The 21,411-nt window shown below is 37.2% G+C and overlaps 3 protein-coding genes across 4 annotated transcripts; 1 reads left to right on the top strand and 2 right to left on the bottom strand.

Annotated features, from left to right (window-relative positions):
• The first annotated feature begins 227 nt into the window (after positions 1–227).
• On the top strand, positions 228–5,602 carry LOC124379267 (leucine-rich repeat neuronal protein 4). 2 transcript variants are annotated; one of them, XR_006924394.1, is made up of 3 exons: positions 228–375; positions 1,912–2,704; positions 4,668–5,602. XR_006924394.1 is itself a non-coding variant. In XM_046839512.1 (2 exons), exon 2 carries the CDS (start codon positions 1,917–1,919, stop codon positions 2,634–2,636), a length of 720 nt encoding a protein of 239 aa, XP_046695468.1. In that variant the 5' UTR covers positions 228–375; positions 1,912–1,916; the 3' UTR covers positions 2,637–3,313. The 2 variants fall into 2 exon arrangements, 1 of the variants encoding a protein (XP_046695468.1); XM_046839512.1 differs by lacking the exon at positions 4,668–5,602 and having other exon boundaries at positions 1,912–3,313.
• A 2,607-nt stretch (positions 5,603–8,209) lies between these two features.
• LOC124379490 (ribonuclease-like 3) lies at positions 8,210–8,644 on the bottom strand. Its single transcript, XM_046839856.1, has one exon. The coding sequence runs from the start codon at positions 8,642–8,644 to the stop codon at positions 8,210–8,212; it is 435 nt and encodes a 144-aa protein (XP_046695812.1).
• A 2,639-nt stretch (positions 8,645–11,283) lies between these two features.
• Positions 11,284–12,694, bottom strand: LOC124379278 (ribonuclease-like 3). The gene is made up of 2 exons (XM_046839527.1): positions 12,559–12,694; positions 11,284–12,138 (listed from the first exon to the last, which is right to left on the bottom strand). Exons 1-2 carry the CDS (start codon positions 12,666–12,668, stop codon positions 11,691–11,693), a joined length of 558 nt encoding a protein of 185 aa, XP_046695483.1. The 5' UTR covers positions 12,669–12,694; the 3' UTR covers positions 11,284–11,690.
• Between the last annotated feature and the right edge of the window lie 8,717 nt (positions 12,695–21,411).

Here is a 21,411-nt window from a genome sequence, read left to right on the forward strand (position 1 = left end):
TCTGGTTTTGCTTCCAACACAGGAATGTGTGTGTAAATGATTGACGTGGAGCTTTGCTAATCATCACACACATATACACACACACACACACACACACACACACACCGTGCCCTTGGTGCGTTGCTAAGTGCAGAACTGTGGAGCTTCACAGTGAAAGGATTGAGAGAAAGAGAAGTGAGAGGGAGAGGGAGGACTCATGGGGAGGACGAGGGAGGAGGAATATAAGGAGGCGATTGTTGGGGAGACGTTTATAAAGACTGGAATGAGAGAGAGAGAGAGAGAGAGAGAGAGAGAGAGAGAGAGAGAGAGAGATAATCACCTCACGCAAAGAAACAAGCATTATAGAAGATTTCCTGGACTTCATACAACACACAGGTAAGTCCATCTTTTCACCCTTTTATTTTACTGAGAGAAGGAGAGAAAGATCCATTTGTACAAAAGATAAACTAGTGCACATCTACTTATCTTCTACCAAAATCATTTAATTATTACATTTTTAAAGACTTTTTTCAACTAACACTAAAAGCTCTGCCTGTGATTTTCTAACACACACACACACACATGGCTTTCTTTCTTGCGCAACACGTGCTGCAGTTTAGGGCCGGACTTGAGTGTGCTCCTTGAATCAATTTTCTGTAAACATCTGGTGGGGGTTGTGTTGCACAATGAGGCATAAACACACCGCCGAGCTTCTGTACAGCACAGAATGCACATCTGGAACATCTGTACATTTTTATTTAAAAAAACAAAATGTTTGTTAAAACAGGAATCACCATGATTTTTTTTTCTAAATCATGATTATAGGTATAATTATAGGAGTGTTGTATACTCTGTGTGTTATGATTATCATTGTAACAGTTACAGAGATGCAGTAGATCTTGGAGTCAATGGCATGTAAATGAAACGTGCTGAGCCGAGGTTTCATTGTGTCACAGGGCGTAAAAGCTTTTAATTAAAGCTGACTTTTCCACTCATAAAACCCAAGCCACATGCTATTTTTCCTTTTTATTTTCTTTCTACTTTCTTTCTTTTTTTAATAGAAAATTAAATTCTGACTTTTTGTACCACGGATATATTTATCTACTGTGTATGTTACAGTAATTTCTTTTGCTCGTCTGTGTAAACGTGTGTATTCAGAAGTAATTTAAGTCTAATACAATCCTGACATTCTGTACTAGGTTCGTTTTTTGTCACACTTTGTAAAATTGAATTTTTAGAAGTATTTAGAAGTATTTTCCTCAGTTTTATGCTGAAAAAAATGCTGGATTTTTTTAAAGCAAAAAAACACTAAGCATTCTAAGAAGCATTCAAAATAAGGTGATGTGTAATTGGATTTAAATATGTTAAGAAGGTCTTGAATGGGGATGAAAAATAAATACGCCAGTGAATTGTTTGGAAATGTGTGTTCCATCTCTTTTTCTCCTTTGGTTTGTTGGTCTGTATGAGGTAGATGTGTCGAAAGTAGTAGTAGGGTTCAAAATCCCAGGCAAGCTGCTGCTCCTGGGGCCGATGAGTAGAGCCCTTACTCCTCGATTCCTAATTCGCTCTCTGTATTAATGATGTCAAATGCAGACGGATAAATGTAAATGTAAAAGGAAATGTACATGTCGTTTGTGCATTACAATGTATGTGAAAGTAATTGACATTCATTATACAAGGAGTTATACACATAATAATAATAATAAAATGCATTCTAATAATATTTACCAAAATCAAGAAAATTAATTTCCATTTTGCTGTGTATATATATATCTCTCTCTTCTCTCTGTAGTTTATCAAACTCGACACACATTCTCACTTTGTTCCTGCTGTTTCGTTTGTCCTCAATCTTCATCTTCATTCCAAAGCATCCTCATGCTTCTCTCTGCTGTAATTCAAATGAAAATCAAAATGAAATGTTTTTGTTCACAGACACCATGTTGAGAAAGTGTTCTACTCCACCACTCGTCCTCTCGGTCACGCTACTCTTCTCCTTCGTGTCAGCATCATCATCAGTACGCAACACCACCCAGAGAACAGGCTCTCCCAAACCTCGTTTAGTCGGCCAAGGTGATGACTACAATAATTTCTATGATGATCCTTTTACCACGAAAAAGCCCCAAAAGTCCGCAGGGTCTCCACCTCCGCTCTGCGATATCTGCAAGGAACAGCCGGAATCGTGTCAGAAGCTCGCCCAAACATTGTTCTGCTCCTGCCCTGGGATCAGCGGCCCCTTCCAACGCCCGGACCCTCCTACTGTCCACAGTTTGTCTGTTGAAAGTAATGGAGTGGTGGTGTTCCGGTGGTGCGCACCCGCCTCTACGGTCTTGTACTACCAGGTGTATGTGGGGGGTAAAAAAACTGGACACGAGTTGGCGGAGAACCGGAGGATGATGAAGCTGGGGGATGTAGCTCCAGGCACTGAGGTGTGTGTGGAGGCGGTGAACAAGGTGGGTTCCAGTGTCCCCGGGAAACACTCGTGCACAGTGTTTGAACCCAGCAACTCTGAGACCAGACTCATCACCAAGCTGGCACTGATCGGAGCGGCGGTGGTGCTGGTGCTGGTGATCGCATTGGTGCTGTTGCTCTGGTGGTGCAAAAGACACCGTAATGCTCGAGCACAGACAGCAAACCGAGGAACCGCGATGGTGCTCTGAGGAGAAATAACCCAGAAGGAGGCTTATAACTGCAGCTTGAAGGAAACTGTAGAGTTTTTTTAATAATGGTATGGAATTTTGTTATATGTACAAAAGCACTTTATTAACTTTAGTATTATTTGTGTATTATTTTTAGATAATATTTTTTGTAGATTATAATTTGTCTCTCTTTTTTTTTTACATATATATTTTTATTATTTTCTCTAGATTTAGTATTTTGCAGGTTTTAATGTATTAAAAGATTATTTTTGTGTAAGAGGAAAGTCATTAATGAAGATTTTATAGATTTTATATTTTATTTTAAATATAATTAAATTATATTGTCATACTTTTACATCTTTCTTTTTTTACAATGACTTTCAAAGGCTAGATGTGGTGAAGAAGATAAATCATGCCTGAACTTTTTTTGACCTCAATGTAAAAATACAACATGTAAAAATGTTTTTACAATATTTTTAAGTGGTTAACTAATGTAACAAAATCGAGTCAAGTTTATTTCTATAGCGCTTTTCACAACAGACGTTGTCTCAAAGCTGAGATGTTATGTAGATGTTAAGAAACCTTGAGAGGAACCAGACTTAAAAGGGAACCCATCCTCATTTAGGTAACATTAAGAGTGTGATTATAGTCTTTAAAACAATACAGAACACTGGAGAGTGAGAACTAACATGAGCACCTGAATGTAAAATTATGAGTAATGTCCTTTCTACAGTCTTATACATTCACTTAAGGTTATGGAACCAGGAGCTACTGAGTAACTCATAAAATAGCTCAATATTCAAGAATGTCCATTTATTACAATTCCATCTTCCAAACATATGTAGCAAAATGTGAAACACGATGGTGGCAGCATCACGCATTAGGGCTTTACGTCCAGACCTAATGCTTTTATCATGGTGGCTTTGAAGATGATTTTTTTTTAATTTCATTGTAAAGCCTTCAGATGTCTGCCAATGAGGCTGGACATGAAAAGGAATATCACCTTTCAGCACGTCCATGATCCAAAGCGTACATCGAAGGAAACGGCTTCACCGAATGAAGATCGATTTTCTGGATAAGCCAGATTCCTTTTTAAACCTGAAACAACTCAAAATCTGGGCACATGAAGCACTCTTGTACTGCAGTTTGAAGACTCTGGAATGTTTCTGCATGAAAGAGAGGGAACATTTGGCTTAATAAAATCACAAGTTGTTTCAAGAAGGCATTAGTTCATGAGTGTGCCTGTTTATACAATTAACCACGTTATGCAAATATACTGTGTATTTTTTTTTTTCTTTATGCATCAAGGCTTAAAGATTTCTGATACGATTTATCTTCGGCTCTTTCTATTAAGTCACAACAACCTGCCATTTTTTTATTGGCTGGAATGTGATCCATCAGATTTGATGCAATTTCGATCATCTGATTTGTTTTTTTGTTTGTTTGATTTTTTTAATATCTTTAATGTTTTTTTAATTCACAAATGTCCTTATTAGCATGATGTCCAACTAGGGACTAGGTTACAGGGATCAGGTTACAGGGACTGTTTGGAGGTGGAGCTAAGCAGCTTGTGGTGTCTTGAAAAACAAATCTAATATTGCCTGATAATTTAGATATTATGAATCAATGATCACATTTTTTTATGTATATTTGCACCACAGCACTGTTGAAAAGTCCGTTCTGAATGGTCATTAGAATGCAGAAGCTGATTTATCACAAATAGAAGGAGTCTCCAGTGTCAGCTGTAACTTGAAGTTGTCTCTTTGTGGTTTCCCAGTAACATGATATACTGCATTTCTTTAATTTTTTAGAGAGAAAGAATAAAACCGAATCAGTTGAGAGGAAGCCTGACCTGTGAAATTTGACTATAAATACATTAAATGTTGTGAGTTGCTTGAATATGAAGCACAAAATATAAAGCGTTTTTTGTATCACATCATAAGCCTGAATGTTTCTCTTTAAATTCTTGGACTGGGTTTGGGTTAAAATGAGACAAAACATTTCTCTTCCCTCAATTTATTTGTCTGTAATGTCTGGACATTATATTTTCAGACAAATACTGAGGAAAAAAGTTCTGACTCACTAATAAAGTGGTGTGAGGCAGCAGGTTGAGGAAATGTGGACTTCCCATGGAAAAAGGTAAGACGTGTGGCAACACTCTCCGAGCAAAACCAAGTGTGTGTGTGTGTGTGAGAGTATGAGTGTGTGTGAGTAATGTACTGAGAATGGACTTAAGCAACTGTTTTAATGCACTTTAACCACATTCTGAGGAACTCATCAATGCCATTAACCACAAAGCACCACATTTCCGTCATCAGCACATTTTACACAAGCTCACAGACCAGTTTAAAAAAAAAAGATTCAACTCTGCTCGCACCATCAAAATGCCAAAGTTGTCTCAGTGAACATGTCATTTTCTTTTATTTTGCATTTATTTCTTAATATTCTCATGCTTTTCCATCATATGAATCTCTATGGTCGCATCTGTCCAGTTATCTAAATTGGGTCTCTCTTGTTTTTAACTATTTATATGTAATTGCTTTCTGACTGGCTGCCAAAAGCACAACCTATCAGATATTTACTATCTACTGATACCAGACCTGGACACAGCCAAAATACAGCAATTTGCTTTCTAGAGGTACATCTCATCTAAAAAATATTTTTCCAGAACCTCCAGTATTTATATCCAGTATTCTCAAATATATAAACATTCCCAGAATATATGGTAATGGTTTGCTTAATTAGATTCACAGTTTTGCCAACCGTGATTTTTTTGAATCCCTGGAGATGTTCGTGGCTAGTGATATGACAACCCGACAAATAAATCAACATTAACCAGTCAGAGAACCATTTTGCGATGCTTTAGTGATTTAATGAGGAGTACATTTTTACAAAGAAACATGTAAATGATACATTTATTTGGTGAGGTTATATAATATATTCAATTTACAGTGATCGATTTCTTGTACATCACCAAACATGCGACTTTTTTCTTTTCAGTCAACAATGTGATAGTGCACAGGCAAATTATTCTTACAGCCTATTGTAATGTTAATCATGTACTCTTTGCCTTTATAATCACAGTTTGGATATGTTTGATTGGGGTTGCCTTTACACGTGACCACACTGAAAGGAAAGTTGCTTACATAAATATTGCCACCCACAGGCTTGCCCGCTCCAGTACACACGTTTTGAACCAGTTTATCTGTGGCCTTTATGAAGGTGTTTCTTTCTTTGCAGCTACTGTTGTAGGGGCCAATTCCTGGGAGTTTCTTTTCATTCATTACGTTTGTACAGTTAGACTCTGTCATTGTGCCGAGAATATGTTTATTCTTGAAATCCTTCCAGCTCTGGGCTTCAAGAAGCAGTGCACTGCACATCACCAGCAGCAGAACCAGGCTGAACATACGGATCTCCATGTTGATGCTTCTAAAGAGAAGATAAACAAACTGAACAGGGTGAAAAACTAACATGACATGAGAACGGGGCTGACCGAAATCAAACTTTGCACACAGGCAAGAAATTCGATAAAAGCTTTAGTGAAGCCAAAATTCTTTGATTCATTGATCAATTCGTCATCAATTCGTCAGACTTTAACAAAACCAGGTGAATAAAAAACACTTTATGGATAAAAAGAACACCTGAATTTTCTTTAGCAAACTGCCAGCTCCATAAAGATATGCTTAACATGGATGGGACTGTTACAGAATCCATAGCGTATTGCAACAAGTACATTAATATATATCTTCACTACTCTTCGAAAAACTGACCAATCAGAATGCAGCTCTTTGGAATTCCATTGAGACAATCTGTATTAATTAGTGTCAGCTGAGACGAAGCTAAGATGATTGATCTGGTAATATTTTAAATGAAAATATCAAAATATTTACCTCATAAATGAAGGATTCGGGAGACAAATGCGAATCGCTGAGCAAGTGTTTTTCCTCTGGTGCTGTAAATTCAGAAATATTTGTACATGTCTCTCTTCACACCTTATATACCGTTTCATCCATACATTAAACCTATAAGTTATGCGTTTTACTTGTCTAAACATTAATGGGTGGTGATGTTAGTCGTCTTGCTTGATTAATTCTTAGACAAACATTTCACAGAATCCAGGAAGCTGTGTGATACAAAACAAATTACGCAGACGGATATCGAGAACTGCAGCTATTTTCAGCGAATTCCCTGCTAAGACATTGACTGTTGGGTAATTGTTGTTGACAGTTTCAGTATTTAATAAAATCTCTTTGGATTTATACGTTTATAAAGATAAAAACAGATGTTGTGACTGTGGTTTAAAACACCCTGAGGTCAAATTGGATAGATCTTACAGCTAGTTTACAGTAACTGCCTTTCAAAGAAAACACATATTGGTATTTTGCTTAAAAAAACAATCAACTTGAAATACACACAAGGAATGTATATGTGTTTAAATAAAACCTGGTTGGTTTCTAATAATTGCCATCATTAATAAACTAATTGACTTTATGTTTTATTGCTCCACTTGTTCAAATATCATTAGGTGTTGATATTTAATCATATTTCACTTGGCTGCTGTACTTCTTAATCAAATATTTAACAGAATTCAAGTTCCTTCTTCCTTATACCTGTTATTGTAGTGGCTTATCAAGTTACTGAAAAAAAGCATCCTGAAATCCTCCATCACTGCCTGGTTCAGCAATTCTGCCTCACACAGAGAGTGAAAATGAATAAATATTGATAAATAAATATTATTACAATATTGCCTAATAGCAATTCCGACCTTCTTTCTCGCAATTGCGACTATATGTATTGCGATTCTGACTTTATTTCTCGTGATTCAGACTTTTTTCCTTGTTATTTTAACTTTCAGGCCAATCAGGCTGCGTCACCTCCTCTGTAGTGCCAAAGTGTAACTTTACACATTGAAAATAGAACAGGCTACAATTAATTGGTCGATCTGTGAAACAATGGATACAATTATAGAGGACTATTTTGAGTGTGGTTTCAACAAAATGTTCTGTGCCGTACGGTACCTGAACAGACTAAGCTCCTGTCTTCTTTGTACACACACTTGCATTTTTAAAATTAAAACGGGATTAGAAGTGATAGCTTAAGCTAGCTCTTAGTTGTTAGAAGGAAAGTTGCAATTGCAAGACATAAAGACAGATTCGCGAAAAAGAAAGTCAGAATTGCGAAAAAGAAAGTCAGAATTGCAAGAAAAAAAGTCGTAATAAGACAAACTTTTAATTATTTTTGTTTTTACTATTGGTTATGAACACTAGGTGTCACTGTCTCGTTACACAGAAAATAAATAAAGTCCACTGTTAACGATTTTATTTATATCAAAATAAAGAGTATTTCGCTTTATAAATATCGATAAAAGAGGACATTGTCTTCCTGTAATAGTGTACAATGTGATTTGATAAGAGAATATATTAAGCAAACAATTAAGCGAAGAACGGCATACAAATAAATCTACATGTCCCATTCAGAAAAGAGAGAAAATGGTTTTACGATGCTTTATTGATTTAATGAAGAGTACAGGTATTGATTTTAAAATGTATAGATGATCTTTGTAAAAATGGGTTTTTTGTTTGTTTTTTTACTTTTCAGCCAACAACAACTTTGTCTTCTTGATAGTGCACAGGCAACTTATTCTCACATGTTATTGTAATTTTCCTCGTGTCCTCGTTGCCTTTATATTCACACTTTGGATATCTTTGATTGGGGTTGCCGGTACACGTGACCACACTGAAAGGAAGGTCGCTTTTATAAAGTTTACCACCCACAGGCTTTCCCGCTCCAGTACACACGGCTTTAACCTGTTGATCTGTGGCCTTTATGAAGGTGTTTCTTTCTTTGCAGCTGTTGACATAGGGGCCACTCCCTGGGAGTTTCTTTTGGTTCATTACTTTTGTACAGGCATTCTTCGTCATTTTGCCAAAGATATGTTTATTCTTGAAATCCTTCCAGCTCTGGGCTTCAGTAAGCAATGCGCTGCACATCACCAGCAGCAGAACCAGGCTGAACATACGGATCTCCATGTTGATGCTTCTGAGAAGAAGACAAACTAATTAAACAGGTTGCACAAAATAATATATTAGAATGGGGCTAACAGAAATCAAAGTTTTCAAGTTCAACTGACCAGCAGGAAGAGTCTAATGAAAAAACATGTTTTGGTCATGAATCTGAAATTGCTTTCATTAAAGCAGTTTCATGTTCTCACTTACGTTATAAACAGGTTTTCTCTGAACACACCAACTTGTTCTTTTCTCTTTTACACCTCCTAAATTTTTCACTAGGCTAGTGATAGCTGTGGATTAGGTTAGATTAGAGCCCAAGCGCCACTAAGATGCAACTGATGGTCCTTAAGCAAGACCCTTTAACCCTGCTGCTCCATTGGTGCCCCAACATAACCTGAAGACGTTTAACACTGGAGACTCCTTCTACAGATTCCACATTCACTGGAATTCAGTTTAACACTGGAGACTCCTTTCACGGTATTAGGTGAAGAAACAAGCTTCACCTCATCCACAGTTACACACTTGAATCCATAATACCAACAGCTGGGATGAATTTGAGATGATTTGTATGGCAAAAACAAAATGAGAACGACAGTAGAGAGCAAGTGATTCGATATATTTACCTCAAAAACGAAAGATTCAGAAGACAAAGGCGAAAACAAGCGTCTTTCCTCTGGTGCAGAAATGTGTGGTAAAGCACGAGTCTCTCCTCACACCTTATATACCTTTTCCTTTCACCTTATTTACCTGTTTCAAGATTGGTGGTGATAATGAACTTTCAGATAGCAGGTGTAATTCACAGTCAACATTCCCACCTTCCTGCTTCCTTCTTGGCTTAATCGTCCCGTTAATCATTTATTAAATATATATTTTTTAATAACACGCTCATAATGATTTACAGTGCTGCCACTCTAAAACCAATAATCAGCTTCAAGGCTTGATGTGCTTGGTTCCGATGTCTCCGGTGAACAATTGTATTAGAGACATACGTAGATAAAAGATAATGTGTATAAAGTGTTAAAGTGAAAGGTAGCACATATAGAGCTAAGCATGTAGTTATGAAGTGAACTGTGAAACGTGAGTCTGTACGATTGCAGGACGTTTTTTAATCCTGGAATCAGACAAGTACCTAAAATGACTCATATACTTTTAGTAAGAACTTTATCTTGTTCACAGGATTCATTTAATGAGCAATTTAAACAATTATTCAAGTTCACAACACAAATGAAATGCAGACTCAGTTAAAGTTCATATCAGGAGATCGGAATCACACGGAACACTATCTAGAGTTCATACAGAATGTTGTGGGGACAAAATAAACCTGCAGTAAATGATTTATATGAGCGGAAACATCTTGTGGCCAAAGAAGAATGGTCAGATTGCTCTTATAATTACTCTTTACAACCGTACTGAGCAGAAAAGCATCCCAGAACGCATAGCCTGGTGACTGTTGAACTCCAGTAGCTATAATTGTTATGGACATCTTGGAAGATTCCACTCCAGACCACCAGAGGGCACCCCCTTGTTATGGCCACCTGGGACTACATCCCTCAAAGCTCATGTATTTTAAATTTTTTGGTGTAATTCTTGCTTTGACTTCCTTTTATTTGTTTTAGCATTTCACCTGTTCAAACAGCATTGGGTATTGATATTTGTCGTCTTCCACACCACAGCTAAGTCAAATATTTCCCTGGGTTTAGGTTCCAGCCTCCTTATAGTGCACCTGTTAAATGTCCTGCTACTTCAAGTTCATCTCTGTTTGTTTTTTTCTCTTTGTTTGGCCAATAGGACTGGAACAACCATATGTCTTTTCACATCACTTGAACTTGGAAACCAAAACTGTTCCAGTATGGCAATGCCCTCAAAGATGCGAAGTAATGAAATACAAATACTTCGTCACTGTACTTAAGTAGATTTTTCTGGTATCAAGCACAAAGCAGTAAGAAGTCTGGGGTTTACGTGTATGAGACAGAGGGAGTCAGTGATGTAAACATGATTGAGAACAGAAACGTTCCTGATCATCATCATCTTTTCTCTGCTTGTGTTCTATATGGTGGATCTTCAGACTGGAAACATTCATTAGGTAACAAAATGTGAAATTGTTGTGTATTAATATATTAATATGATGTGAGGTTCAGTTACCAGCGTGACACTAAAACAGCTAGCATTAATGACTACTTTTTACTGAAGTACATGTCAGAGCCCAAACTTCTTTACTTCACCTTGAGTCAAAAAGTGCAGTCAGAACTTCAACTTCTACCAGAGTCTTTTAAAACATGAGTATCTGTTCTTCTACCTAAATGAAGGATGTGTGTACTTTTGGCACCTCTGATGCCGTTGTGCAAAAAGCCAGATTCATGAACTTATGGATTAAATGGGTTCAGAAGATCTTGAGTGGACTGCTAAAGAGCTCTGACTTCAAATCTCTTGAACACCTTTGGGATGAATGTTTGACTGCACCCCAGACCTCCTCATCTCACCTATATCAATATCTGACTTTACTAACACCAGTGTAGCTGAATGAATCTCACATAAATTTTCACTTGCACACTCCAAAATCCAGTGGAACATCTTATAGTGTATCCTGCTTCATTATAAAGAATAAAAGAAACTGATTATCTTAAAAACATTAATAAAAGAGGTTGTTTGCTGTTTCTTTACATTTATTTCGTATTTTATTAAAGACCAAACAAAAGCAGGAAAAAATTTAACTAGTGTTTTTCTTTAATGATTTGATCAAGGATATTAGAACTAGATGTACAATTTATTTAAACTTAAATTCATAGAAATTATACAGAAAACTTTTAAATCTTATGCCGTTATATTTGTTAAACAGTTAAACAAATGACTACTTAAAGAGATGTATTGTGTGTGTATGTAGTACAGAGAAATAAAAGATGATCAATAACTTTTCAATGTCTTTATGGCTTCAATACAACCACCACAATGATTTTTACTGTAAAAATTTACAAATAAAAATAAGAACAATAAGCATTAATTGAGGATTGTTATACATTGGTTTGGCTGCAGATTTATCAGATATGCATTCTGAATCCCTTTCAAAATTTCAGCCTACAACAATGTAGCCTTCATTGTAATGCACAGGCCAACCCTGGTCACATGCAATCCGAATGTACCGATTGCTCTTTTCACCTTTTTTGTATTCACAATTTGGCCGTCTTTCACCACTCTTAAGTTTACAAGTGACCACAGAGAAAGGCTGGCCGCTTATATTATCACCTGTGGCTACGCTGCACACGGCCTTGACTTGTTCCTTCGTGGCTCGTATGAAGGTGTTGACTTTTTTGCAGTTGTTGCTGTTACCATCAGTGATTTCCCTACTTCTGATCTCGCTGGTACACCAACTCTCAGCCATATCCCCATAAACATGCTGATTCAGGAAGTTTTTGTAGCGGGGCATCACGTTAGCAGGCTGGGCTTCAGCAAACAACACAGTGCTCAACACCAACAGCGAAACCAGGCCGACCCTCCTTAACATGTCCATGATGACACCTCTGGAGAAACACACAAACAAATGACACAAACTGAGAAGATTGTCGTATCAGTTCCTATGTCCTTTTCCCATCTGTGAATCAGCCTGTTGTTTCTTACATTTAATTCTTTATTTCAATTGTTAATTTTGAGGGACACACGGTACAAAGTGATGTTAAGTGTCTATAACTGAACATCTGACCGAAAAACTCCAGCAATTTATGTGGAGCTATTCAAGTCCCTGTGTGTTTTTTAATATGTGGAGCTTTGCAGGTCCCCAAGTCTGATGTAGAAAAACTGACCAATCAGAATGGATAATTCAAAAACTCTATGAAGCGTTAACACAATCGATAATACCAACAGCTGGGATGAATTTGAGATGATTTGTATGGCAAAAACAATATAAAAACGTCAATAGAGAGCAAGTGAATCAATATATTTACCTCAAAAACGAAGTATTCAGAAGACAAAGGCGAAAGCAAGCGTCTTTCCTCTGGTGCAGAAATGTGTGGTAAAGCACGAGTCTCTCCTCACACTTTATATACCTTTTCATTCCACCTGTTATTTACCTGTTTCAAGATTGGTGGTGATAATGGACTTGCAGATGGCAGGTGTATTTCTCAGTCAAACATTCCCATGAATCCACCTTCCTGCTTCCTTCTTGCACTTAATCGTCCTGTTAATCATTTCTTATGAAAATTCATAATAATTCCACATGAATGAATGAAGAGAGGGATGAATTTATTCATGAATAAATGAATTGAATGAATGAATATATAATGTGTATTTTTTCTTTTAAAAGTATGCTGAAATAATTAGAACATATCTTTAGAAATGAAATATTGACTGTAAAAACACACACACTCTTATATACACATCTGTATTACCCAAATAGGGTCTGAGAAATGTAAACTATTAAATAATTTTTTTACAGCATTTATTTACAGTATGTCTGTGACTTGCATTGTCTTTTGTTTCCAAGCACTTAACATTTTTGGTTGTTACTTTTTATTGTTCCTTTTATGTCCAAATTTGTTTTGCTGTGTATTAAGGAAACCACCTTCTTTGCTCCTTTGAATCACCCATGAGATTCCAGTCCACTTCTGTTGGACAAAAATAGGAATCTGAGGCTACACTGGCTACAGACTCGCTGAAGCTGAACAGGTCATACAACTTAGTCCAAACTTTAACTACAGATTTATTAGTAGTTTAAAAAAAAAAATCAATAAAAATGCAACCTCTTACATATTAGCCTACAGTGACTTTGTTTTCATGGTAACTCCTGTCATCCAGATGCCATTTAATGGGAAATTTCAGATTATTATTTACAACTCAACAAATATGTACAGTATCTTGTTTCTTCTCTGTCAAGCATTTTATATTTTTGACAAACACGTGGAATTAAAATCAAATAAAACCCAAATGATTCCTAATAATAGCCATAATTAATCATTAATACAGGGAGTGCAGAATTATTAGGCAAGTTGTATTTTTGAGGATTAATTTTATTTGAGGATTTAATTTGAACAACAACCATGTTCTCAATGAACACAAAAAACTCATTAATATCAAAGCTGAATATTTTTGGAAGTAGTTTTTAGTTTTAGCTATTTTAGGGGGATATCTGTGTGTGCAGGTGACTATTACTGTGCATAATTATTAGGCAACAACAAAAACAAATTCATACCCATTTCAATTATTTATTTTACCAGTGAAACCAATATAACATCTCAACATTCACAAATATACATTTCTGACATTCAAAACCAAACAAAACAAATCAGTGACCAATATAGCCACCTTTCTTTGCAAGGACACTCAAAAGCCTGCCATCCATGGATTCTGTCAGTGTTTTGATCTGTTCACCATCAACATTGCGTGCAGCAGCAACCACAGCCTCCCAGACACTGTTCAGAGAGGTGTACTGTTTTCCTCCTTGTAAATCGCACATTTGATGATGGACCACAGGTTCTCAATGGGGTTCAGATCAGGTGAACAAGGAGGCCATATCATTAGATTTTCTTCTTTTATACCCTTTCTTGCCAGCCACGCTGTGGAGTACTTGGGCGTGTGTGATGGAGCATTGTCCTGCATGAAAATCATGTTTTTCTTGAAGGATGCAGACTTCTTCCTGTACCACTGCTTGAAGAAGGTGTCTTCCAGAAACTGGCAGTAGGACTGGGAGTTCAGCTTGACTCCATCCTCAACCCGAAAAGGCCCCACAAGCTCATCTTTGATGATACCAGCCCAAACCAGTACTCCACCTCCACCTTGCTGGCGTCTGAGTCGGACTGGAGCTCTCTGCCCTTTACCAATCCAGCCACGGGCCCATCCATCTGGCCCATCAAGACTCACTCTCATTTCATCAGTCCATAAAACCTTAGAAAATCAGTCTTGAGATATTTCTTGGCCCAGTCTTGACGTTTCAGCTTGTGTGTCTTGTTCAGTGGTGGTCGACTTTCTGCCTTTCTTACCTTGGCCATGTCTCTGAGTATTGCACACCTTGTGCTTTTGGGCACTCAGTGATGTTGCAGCTCTGAAATATGGCCAAACTGGTGGCAAGTGGCATCTTGGCAGCTGCACGCTTGACTTTTCTCAGTTCACGGGCAGTTATTTTGCGCCTTGGTTTTTCCACACGCTTCTTGCGACCCTGTCAACTATTTTGAATGAAACGCTTGATTGTTCGATGATCACGCTTCAGAAGCTTGGCTATTTTAAGACTGCTGCATCCCTCTGCAATATATCTCACTATTTTTGACTTTTCTGAGCCTGTCAAGTCCTTCTTTTGACCCATTTTGCCAAAGGAAAGGAAGTTGCCTAATAATTATGCACACCTGATATAGGGTGTTGATGTCATTAGACCACACCCCTTCTCATTACAGAGATGCACATCACCTAATATGCTTAATTGGTAGTAGGCTTTCCAGCCTATACAGCTTGGAGTAAGACAACATGCATAACGAGGATGATGTGGTCAAAATACTCATTTGCCTAATAATTCTGCACTCCCTGTAGACTGAGAGACATCCTGTGCACCAATTGGTGTAATTCCTGCTTTGGCTTCCTTTTATTTGTTTTATCATTTCACCTGTTCAAACAGGATTGACAGCTGTGCTTCTCAGTCAAATATTTCCCTGGGTTTAGGTTCCAGCCTCCTTATAGTGCACCTGTTAAATGTCCTGCTTCTTCAAGTTCATCTCTGTTTGTTTTTTTCTCTTTGTTTGGCCAAAAGGACTGGAAAAACCATGTCTTTTCACATCACTTGGACTTGGAAACCAAAACTGTTCCAGTATGGCAATGCCCTCAGAGATGCGAAGTAATGAAATATAAATACTTCGTCACTGTACTTAAGTAGATTTTTCTGGTATCAAGCACAAAGCAGTAAGAAGTCTGGGGTTTACGTGTATGAGACAGAGGGAGTCAGTGATGTAAACATGATTGAGAACAGAAACATTCCTGATCATCATCATCTTTTCTCTGCTTGTGTTCTATATGGTGGATCTTCAGACTGGAAACATTCATTAGGTAACAAAATGTGAAATTGTTGTGTATTAATATATTAATATGATGTGAGGCTCAGTTACCAGCGTGACACTAAAACAGCTAGCATTAATGACTACTTTTTACTGAAGTACGTCAAAGCCCAAACTTCTTTACTTCACCTTGAGTGAAAAAGTGCAGTCAGAACTTCAACTTCTACCAGAGTCTTTTAAAACATGAGTATCTGTTCTTCTACCTAAATGAAGGATGTGTTTACTTTTGTTTTTATGAACTTATGGATTAAATGGGTTCGGAAGATCTTGAGTGGCCTGCTAAAGAACTCTGACTTCAAACCTAAGGAGCACGGGCAGGTGGCAAGTCCTGCTGAAAAATGAAATCTCCATAAGAGAAGCTGATCATCTCCACAAACAAAAAGGATCAAATAAATACAAGTCTCCAGAGCAAATCCTTTTCAGTGCCAGAAAACACAGTCATATAGAAACTGATTTCTCCACACACTCTTACTATTATTTATCACTGCTCCAGCAAATTTTTACATTAAAACAAAGAAAAGTGATCCAGTGTTTGCTCAGTGATTTTGACAGTGGTGTGTGTAAGGTGTTTTTTATTGCATTGAAATAGAACTGGCTGCATATTTCACCTGGATCACATAACAAGAAGTTACAGTCTTAATATTTCAACAGCTGATCAATTTATTTAATGATAAGTTATGGATAAAGTATTGGGACACCTGTCTTTTTCAGTGATATATTGTTTTGTTCCTCATACTGTTAGCATAAAGTTATAGTCACATATCTGTACAAGTAGTTTTACATTTTCTTCCTGAACTAGGAGATTCAAACCTGCTCCAGCAGGACAATGCCCAAAGTTGTTGGCTGGCAATTGGTTTATACACTAGGTGTCGCTGTCCCACTTATCAAAATATAAATAAAGTCCTGAGACTGTAAAAAAAACCTGAAGAAACACATGGAATACAAGAAGCTGATTACCTATAATAATGTGAAAATAGAGGACCCTGTCTTGCTGTTTATTTAAGTATGATTATTGTTTCAATGTATGATTTAAAGAACAAGAACAACGTTGTTTTGATTGAGAAAGTTAAAATTGATCTGATCTTTATTAAAAAACAAAAAAAACAGATTGCAAAGACATGAATCACACAGGAGAGAAAATGGTTTTGCGATGCTTTACTGATTTAATGAAGAGTTCAGGCATTTATAATGGTTTTTATAGAAAATATACATTTTAAAGCTTTTTTTGTGAGGTTATATATGACTATATAGCAGTTAACAGTGGCATAGTTGGCTTTTTAAACTTCAGCCTATGACAAGCGTGTCTTCATTGTAGTGCAGAGGTAAACCATTATTATTGCATGTTATGGTAATTTTCCGAGTGTCCCTTCGGCCTCTATATTCACACCTTGGATATCTTTGATTGCGGTTGCCGGTACATGTGACTACACTAAAAACTTGGTTACTTTCATAAATGATTTCACCCTCACGGTTACCCCGACCCACAGCTGTGCCCGCACCAGTACACACAGGTTTGACCAGTCCATCTGTGGCCCTTATGAAGGTGTTTCTTTCTTTGCAGCTATTACTGAAGGGGCCATTTCCTTCAGGTTTCTTTTGGTTCATCACTCTTGAACAGGCATTCTCTGTCATACTGCCATAAATATGTTTAGACTTGAAATCATCCCAGGTCTGGGCTTCAGCAAGCAGTGCGCTGCACATCACCAGCAGAAGAACCAGGCAGAATGCTCGGACCTCCATGTCTGCAGAAAGACAAAGACAAACAAACAGGTTGCACAAACGCAAGCGATAGTGGTCCATTTGAACCCGTGTATTCTTTCAACATATGAGATCGGGAATGACAGAAATGAAAATTCCACATATGGCCAACATCAATACCAGATGATAATTTGACAGGTCAAGTGATAAAACAGAAAAGATTGTCGGTTTAATAACTGAGTGCAACAGTGTAAAATATGTGAACATACAATGAACAATTTGAAGCGAGTGTGTTCCTGGAAATCTCAGATGTTTCACCTTGTAGCCTGATTTTTTGAAGTTGAAGTTTTTACTGTATTTTTTTATTTTGTATTTTTTTTCAAACAGTAACGTTTATTTTGAATTTGGAATATGTTTCAAAAATTTTGACAGTAAAAAAATTTCAAAATTCATATAATTACATATACATATAATTACATATACAAAAATGACTAAATTCTGTAAGAGACGAGCGGAATAAGAAAAAGGATATTACGTGTTTAGTGCTTCTATAATAAGTAACCTTTAACAGCACATACAGTACTAAACATGCAGTATAAGAGTTTGAGCAAATAAAATCAGATTACCTTAATAGACAAGTTCACAATTGATCTCAGTAGTGGGAAGGGAAAGCTTCTTTTAAGAACCACCCAAAAGTGGCTCGAATTTATACACAGTCTCTCTCTGGTGTTTGGAGGTGGAATTTGGAATCAAGACAAAAATAAATAAATAAATAATTCAAAGTACAAACTTGCGAAGCAAATCCTCTGTAGTGCCAAGAACCACACGGTCAAGCAGAAACTGAATTCCTCATGCACTTTCTGTGAAAGAGTGCTATACATAATCCTTGTGTCGAGGTCGAGAACTTCAGCTAATTTTACATCAAACATCAGAAAGGTGAACCAGTGTGAGCTCAGTGACTTGTGGTGTGTGTAGGGTTTTTATTCAATTTAAAGTTGTATAAAATGCGCTAGTTTGGTGCAAAGCTGCAAGGACTTTGCATCTTTTTATTTAGGATTGCATTTCTCTTGCCATTTGAGAAAAACAATCAAAATGGTGAATAGAGTAGCGGAGTCACGGAACAGAGGTTTTTGGAGCTATTGGCTGATGAAAACATGCCCAAAGTTGCTGACTGGTGGCATTTACTTTGGGTTTCCTGTGTGTTTAAGGGGTTTTAACATGTTCTAGCTCTCCTGACCCTAGATTGTCCCAATCTACATAGTTTGTACCCTCCAACTATAACAACCAAACCAAACGATTTCCAGCATCACAGTCGTCCTGTAGACAAAGCCAGCCACAAACCTTTAGCCATATAGATGAACTTATTTCAAAATAAAGAATATGAGAATCTTAATTTTTATTAATTATTTTAATGATTATCTTTAAAACACTAATAAAAAAAGAACACTGTTTGCTGTTTACAACATTACTTTATTGCTTTGGGGAAAAAAATAGTAATAGATTTCATACAAATAAAGAATAATGTAGATTAAAATCCTCGGAAATGATACATTAAACTCATGTCTTACCTCGTTATATATTATGTTTTTTCTTACTATTCCTGAGGATTTCTTTAAAATAAGACAGAGAAATCAAATAAACTGTAAAAATACAAATTAAAATAAAAACAATAAGTTTTCAGATGGTGTCAAAATGGCAACTTTTGAGCAGGATCTTCATCTTTTGAAAGCGGGAGAAGTCCACATGAGCCAAATCTGGAGAGTAGGGAGGGGGCGGAAGTGGGATCATGTGGATTGTTCTCCGACGATCATCATGCACAGGTTGCCGAATAGTTTTGATATTTTCGGAGCTCGTCAAAGTTCTTCCTGATTTCTCAGCGTCTTCCAGATCTTGAGCTGAAAAATCAGGAAGATAACATAATAATGTTTTATTGAACTGTGGAAGGTTTTCTGCGACTTCTATGTTATAAACGACTGGAGAATATATTTTACAGCATGTTTTAAAACGTGATAACTTTTCCCAGTAAAATCGTACTTTTTGTTAAATTACCCCAGACATGGTTAGAAAAGAGATTTATAGTTATTTAATGAATTTACTGCTGGTAGCTGTTAAGAAGAGTTTTACCAAAAATATCGTCCTACTATATATATTTTGGCATATACTGATAAAGATAAAGATGTACGTGTTTGTTTATAAATGTATTCAGTTATATAAGGTCTTACATACATCTGATGGGAATCAGACTCAAAAACATAAACAGTCAAAGGTTGAGCAATTGGCAAACATAAATTCTACAAAAACAAGAATGAGTGACGGGAAACAGGACTGGGGTTATTTTCCAGAACAGGTCATTAGAGGCCGAGCCACAAGCAGATTGTGGATGAAGGCTATGCTAGGCCAGGCCCGAGACATGTACGAGATTTGGAAAACCACCATATGAGCTTCTGCATGAACAGGTCCTTGGAGTCCACCTTTGGGTCAGGTGTCCACATAGATAGTGTATAAACAACCCACTTTCACAACAAATTATTTAACTGTGATTTCCAAAAAGCTTGACCTTATCAAGACTGATAAATTTAGATAAACATAGGATTCTGTTCAATGTTTGCCACTGCAGGAGGAGTCTGGGGTTGAATCGAGGGCAGCGAAGTCAATGCCTTGCCCTGAACATCATATGCCTCTTCCAGCGAAATCAATCGTGTCAAGTGAGTTTAAGAGTTTTCCTGTAAGCAAACACTCCAGATCAAATAGTTCCACTGAACGTTGGATTCTTTTCTAAAGAATCTCACTCCCACCAAGAGGTAAAAGGGAAGAGCAGGTGGGAGTCGTGTTCTGCACCAGTAACTCTATTTAAAGTCTATGTAAAAAAAAGAAAAAGGAAAAAGAGCTGCTGTTGTCTTTAACTGTGGCCCTGAACTGCTCCGCTGTACACGCAGTTCAGATTCGGTTCCATTAATCAGTCATTTGCATTAAAATATTTTATGAAGTGAACCAAAAATGTGGATTTATTATTATTATTTTAGTGCTTGAACTTTAGTAATGAAGGTAAACAGTCAGTCTAATACAAATCAATTCCATATTTATTTGTAGAGCGCTTTTAATCATTGTCATAACAGGTGAACAGGTGATAAAGCCAGCAGTGATGGAACTATCATTAATGGACATTCTGTGTCTTGATGAGAACTGGTTCACCTTCGAGTCTGGTTCTTCTCAAGATCTTAGAGAGATTTTCGTTGCCACTGTCGCTACTGGCTCGCTCATTAGCGATTAGAAATTGGATCAGGAGGTTGTAAGTTCAAATCCCAGCACCACCAAGCTGCATTTAGTGGACCGTTAAGCAAGTCCCTTGGTTGTATAAATACTATAATTGTTTTTAGGATTTAAGTTGGGGTTCTTGCCTCTTACCCTTGTTTCTTCTCTCTGTGTTTTTCTGTTTTTCACCACTAGACGTCGCTATTATGACTTTTCTCTCTGCCTTTTCGTGCCGCCGCTTCCTATCAGCCCTCAATGTTTCCACCTGTGTCTCGTTATCCAGGATATATTAATTTTTTGGAGTAAATGTGTGTTAGTGCTCAGAAAATTGTCCATATAATATAAATACTGCACATGTAATCAGTTGGTGGTTTTGCAGAAGTTATTTGTGCAAAAGGTTTCAATAAAAATGTTGATTTGAGTGTGTGTCTGAGTCTGGGTCAGTATAATCCATTCGTATTGAGGGGTCAAATGACTTGAATAGAAATTGGTAAACAATTTGGAAGTAAAGGCCTGAATTCTTCTGTATCTCTTTCCAGATGGCAGGAGTGTGAGGAGTGTGTGTGGTTTCGTAAAGGTTTCAACCCAAAGGTCATCTCTTTTTCTCTTAGCCTTAAATACAATCTGATAGCGTTAAAAAAGACCCCCCCCGATTTGCCAGTGTGCTCATCCCTTTGCCGTTGTTTGGTTTCGGAATGTGGTGTGTTTGTGTAAAAGTAGAGAAATGTGTGACGACGTTTCAGGGAACCTGTGCAGACATGGAGAAAAGTAGGCGTGTGACATGGGTTCAGGAATTTGAGGGCCAAGCGAGGG

The sequence above is a fragment of the Silurus meridionalis genome, chromosome 25 (genome assembly GCF_014805685.1).
Source record: "Silurus meridionalis isolate SWU-2019-XX chromosome 25, ASM1480568v1, whole genome shotgun sequence".
NCBI classification, from domain to species: Eukaryota; Metazoa; Chordata; class Actinopteri; order Siluriformes; family Siluridae; genus Silurus; species Silurus meridionalis.

Coding starts and splice junctions, on each gene's coding strand:
- LOC124379267 (XM_046839512.1), top strand. CDS start 1,917: ATGTTGAGAAAGTGTTCTACTCCACCACTCGTCCTCTCGGTCACGCTA.
- LOC124379490 (XM_046839856.1), bottom strand. CDS start 8,644: ATGGAGATCCGTATGTTCAGCCTGGTTCTGCTGCTGGTGATGTGCAGC.
- LOC124379278 (XM_046839527.1), bottom strand. CDS start 12,668: ATGAAAAGGTATATAAAGTGTGAGGAGAGACTCGTGCTTTACCACACA. Junction 12,139..12,558: donor CTGAATACTTCGTTTTTGAG/GTAAATATATTG, acceptor GTGTTTCTCCAG/AGGTGTCATCATGGACATGT.